A 4,739-nucleotide genomic window follows, 5' to 3' on the forward strand; every position below is an offset into this window, starting at 1 on the left:
CGCGCGAGGGCCCCCGGCCCCCCGCGGAGCCCAGCCCAGGGAGCGGCTGTGGAGCAGCCCCGGCAGCATTGCTGTGCCCGGGCAGGTCCCTCCCAGCACCACCACCCATTGCACAGCTCCAGGAGCTCCCCGTGACACAGCTTCAACTTGAGCCCAGAACTACCCCCCTGTGCTGGGCTGATGCTGCGAGGGCTGGAGCAGCTCTGCTCTGGAGCCAGGCTGAGAGAGCTGGGCTGGGGCAGCTGGAGAAGAGAAGGCTCCTGAAGGGGACACCTTAGAGCAGCTCCAGTGCCTAAAGGGGCTCCAGGAAACCTGGAGAGGGGCTTGGGACAAGGGATGTAGGGACAGGACGAGGGGAATGGCTTGAACCTGTACTGACAGGGAGATGCTGACAAAATGTGGATCAATATTTGTTCTTTAAAACAATCCAAATTAACCTGGGACTCATCTCAAGTTGCTGATTATTTCCTAAGAGTTATCTTCACGTGGTGAGTACCAGGATTAGCGCACGGGCAGTGAGCTTAGTTTGCTAAGCCCCTCTAATGAGACAATAGAGATGCATGAGACAATGAGAGGGAAAAGAGGCAAAAAGAAGGAAAGAAACGAGGAATATAAGGAAAGAACACAAGCCCCTACTGGCATCATGCACTGTGAGATCCGAGAGAGATCCTTCACTTTGCAGTACCACTCTGTAATGCCAAGGGTAGGTACTAATCTTTCACCCCAGGGAGTTACTCCAGCGAGTAACCACAGACCAAAAGGTGAGAGGATATTCCTGCACTCAACAGACAGGAATTCTCAGGAATACCGGGAGCTCAGCACTCTCCTCTCAGAGACGTGTCGACGCATCGCACCCTGCAGTGGCATCTTTACCCCTACCAGCGCAGCAGCATCCAAACACAGCCCTGTGCTGGGGGCACAGGCAGGAAAGACCCCCGGGGTTATGTGATGAGCAACCACAGCCAGAGGCACCCCAAAGCACAGAATGGAGGGCAGGAGCGATGCCAAGTGGTTCACGGCGCTCGTGGAAGCAGGGATTGACCATTCTGCACAGCAACTGCCTGTTGGTGCAGGGACACACAGGAGGCCTTCAGGGAGGGCTCTCCCATGAGTGAAGTGAGCCCTGGGCAGGCAGGGGTCTAGCACCACATGCAGCACAGGCAGCCAGCCCAGCGGTTGTTCGAGCTATTCCAAACAAGTTGTCTAATGCCAGCCAGGAACAAACTCCTGCGCACCCGGAGCTGCTCGTGCTTTGGGAATGGTGCAGGAACACTGCGGTTCCCCCTGCAAACCTGCTGCACCCGTGTATAAGCACACAGACGTGTAAACACACCTGCACACACACACACAGACACACAGACACGCGTTCTCCCGCCAGGCAGCACCATGGGAAGTGACCTTCTGAACCTCCACAAATCAAACCTGCTTCATTCATGTTGCATTTTTGATCATCAAACTCTCCCAGTGCCAACAAGGCAACACTTTTCCCACCCCAAACGTCCCTTTTATCCCTCCCTCCTGAACTCAAGGCTCATCGTTGTAATCGAAACCCTTCACTGCTAATGCCAGTTACTGATCGTGCTGCAGCATCCACAGAGGTAGAGCAGCAGCTTACCTGGAGTAGCAGGACAGGCTGGTGCTGACGACAGTGTTGAACACGGCGATGGGCACGTAGCAGTGGTGGAAGGTGCTGTCGACCCACCCCGCTGGGAAGATGTACGCCGAGTAGGCCAGCGCGGATCCTGGGAACACAGGAGCAGCCCCGTGAGCTCCGGTCCCTCCAGCACCTTCAGCATCCTCAGGGGAGCAGCTGTGAACCTCTGAGCTTGCGTTTGGCCTCAGGAAAGGGAGGGATGAATGGACGTAGAAGAGCAGTGAAGCGGCCAAAGGGAGCATCAGGAGACGCTCCAACAAGCAGCTCCTGCAGATGCTTGTCCATGAGGAACCAGAGGCACGTTGGGACATGCAAAGACCCGGGTTGCTGCTATTGCTTACCCTGGGCTTGTCCCCAGTGAGGTGCCACCAGCTCCACTGACAGTGTTTGTCTTTAATGTGGTTTTTACCCTTATTCACTTTACTACAAGGACTGAAGAGTGTCCCAGAGCCAGGCCTCCATCCCAGGGCTGCCCAGTTTGAAATGCAGCCCCAAATTACTATTTGTGGTGGTGTGAGAGATGCTTCATAGAATCATAGAATGGCTGGGGTTGGAAAGGCCCTTAAGATCATCCAGTCCCAACCCTCTGCCACAGACAGAGACACCTTCCACTAGAGCAGGTTGCTCCAAGGCTCTGTCCAACCTGCTCTTCCCAAGCACCAGGCTGCAGGGAGGAGGAAGAGGAGGAATGGAAACTACACACAAGCAGCTTCCACCTCTGCATCTCATGGGCAGGACCCATCTGAGCATCCAGTGTTCAGCCTGATGCTGCAGCTCCTGGCACGCTGGGGACCAGCACCCCACGGACACCTCTGCCTGCCCCCCATCCTTACCCAGGCTGTACACGCTGAGAGCAGCGTAGTCGAAGAAGTAGCAGACGTGCCGGGCGCGGGTGGACATGGTGCTGAAGGTGTGGGCACAGCTGGAGGCCAGCGGGTAGATGCAGCAGGTCAGGAGGTAGGCGAGGAGGGGCCAGGCATTGGGGTCCTCCCGGCCCCCCGGGCCCTGCAGCCGCCCCACCAGGGTCCACACGAAGTACCTATGGGACAGAGGAGAGCACCGCACCCATGGGTGTCCCCATCCCTGCTCCTTTGTCTCACCATGGAGACCCACCGCCTCCTCCCGTGGATGCTGAAGCCCCAGGGGATGGTACCCACCAGGCAGGCACAAAGTGCGTCCAGATGTTGAGTGTCTCATTCGTCATCTGGAAGACGCTGAGGAGGCAATCTGCTGCCGAGCTCCGGGGCGGGCGAAAAAAATGGTACCCCTGCAAGGCACGGGGGGCAGTTGGAGGGGAGGGTTGAAGGGTGCCAAAAGGAGGGAGACCATAATTCAGGCCCCTGCTGCAAGGACAGAGCTGTGACCCGTCCCCCATGGAGGGACTGAGCCCTTCCCAAGGGGAATAGACACTGAACACAGTGCTCCCACTTATCCTCCCCCAAAACCCCCCCAAACCTCAGCCTTGAGGAAGAAAACCTCCTCTCTGACCTTAGGCACTTGGTTGATGCTGAGCAGCCGGGGTAACTTGATGCTCAGCATCGTGTGGGTTGAGGATCCAGCTCCAAGGGATGTTTTCGGCTCAGCTTCCCTGTGGAGAGCCCTGGAGGTGCCTCACATCCCGCCTGGACACATCTCACACGCCATGGGGGAGGCGGTAGGATGGGGTGGCCGATGTGATGCTTTCTGGATTCAGGATGGGCGGCCTGGGGGAGACAAGCATCCATGGGGATGTGTCACTGTGTTCCGATGGGAGATCCCAAACCCATGTGTCAAACGATTCCTGAGGGGTTCCATGGAATGGGGAGGGGAGGTGGTATCCTGTACTCAAAAGGGGCAGAGGGAGAAGGACAGCATGTCCCTGTGCCCACCATCCAGAGGGACTGGAATCCCTGCTATCACCCCACCAGCACCCACATCCCGGAGCACCTCAAGTTCACACAGAAAGCCCGTTCTGTGGGGCTGTGGGTCCCCGCAGGGAAGCTCCCCATGGAACATCCCATCACCACAGTGCAGCCCCTCCAGTCCCACATCCCCATCTCTTACCTGCTGACGGCTTTGGTGCCACCTCTCCCCGCCGCGCCTCCTCCTCCGGGCTGTGAAATAAAGGTGGGAAGGAGATGATGTCCTGCCCCTCCTGCCCAACACAGCATCCCCGAGTCTCTGCAACCCTCCAGCCCATGGGCCATGGGAAGAGCCCCCTCAGCCTCCCGGGAGCTGCTCCTGGATGCCATTCCATGCCGCCATCCCGCACCTTCACCCCGGGACATGCCGGGATTCCCCCTCTGGTCCCCCTGCTTGTCCCAGCGCAGCCCCTTGCTTGCCCCTTCCCAGACCCTGGCGTTACCCTTCGTCCCCCCCCGCTCTCCCTCCTGCCCGTGCCCTGCGTGTCCGAGCAGCTCCAGTGCAAACACCGGGGCAAAGCACCGCAGGCTCCTGCAGGGGAGTGCCCGGGGAGAGGGAGGTGGCTGAGGGCGGCTGCAGGAGGGGAAAGTTTAACCAGGCAGCAGAGCTAAAACCCGACCTAAAGCGAAGCTGGAAACGCTTTGGTTAAAGATTAGACTTAAATGGGGACGTTTCTTGTGGCTGTTGAACTGTTACATGTGCTAAAAAAGCTCCCTGGTGTCCCCTCGGTATTCCCACTCTACTCCATGGGGGAATGGGGATGGGGATGCTGCGGGGGCCTTCAGAGCCTTGGGACAGAGGGAGTGAGGGCAGGGAGTGGGGGTCATGAATGAATGCAGAAGGGCAGGGTAGGGAGTGAAAGCAGCGAGTGAGAGCAGGGAACAGAGGTAGGCAGTGAGGGTAGGGAGTGAGAGCAGGGAATGAGGCAGGGATGGAGGGCAGGGAATGAAGGCAGGGAGTGAGAGCAGGGAATGAGGCAGGGATGGAGGGCAGGGAATGAAGGCAGGGAGTGAGAGCAGGGAATGAGGCAGGGATGGAGGGCAGGGAATGAAGGCAGGGAGTGAGAGCAGGGAATGAGGCAGGGATGGAGGGCAGGGAATGAAGGCAGGGAGTGAGAGCAGGGAATGAGGCAGGGATGGAGGGCAGGGAATGAAGGCAGGGAGTGAGAGCAGGGAATAAGGCA

General features: G+C 58.3%; 1 protein-coding gene across 1 annotated transcript in view; it reads right to left on the minus strand.

Moving 5' to 3' along the window:
- LOC104401880 (membrane progestin receptor gamma-B-like) overlaps positions 1-3,193 on the minus strand; it is a 5,949-nt gene extending 2,756 nt beyond the window's left edge. The window contains exons 1-4 of the mRNA XM_010009596.1: positions 3,143-3,193; positions 2,812-2,921; positions 2,488-2,693; positions 1,616-1,742 (exon numbers count right to left, since the gene is read on the minus strand). Of these exons, the coding sequence (XP_010007898.1) occupies positions 1,616-1,742; positions 2,488-2,693; positions 2,812-2,921; positions 3,143-3,193 (494 nt within the window). The remainder of the gene's footprint in view (positions 1-1,615; positions 1,743-2,487; positions 2,694-2,811; positions 2,922-3,142) is intronic.
- Positions 3,194-4,739: the final 1,546 nt, after the last annotated feature.

This window comes from Nestor notabilis, unplaced genomic scaffold (assembly GCF_000696875.1).
Source record: "Nestor notabilis isolate BGI_N333 unplaced genomic scaffold, ASM69687v1 scaffold21942, whole genome shotgun sequence".
In the NCBI taxonomy this organism is placed as follows: Eukaryota; Metazoa; Chordata; class Aves; order Psittaciformes; family Psittacidae; genus Nestor; species Nestor notabilis.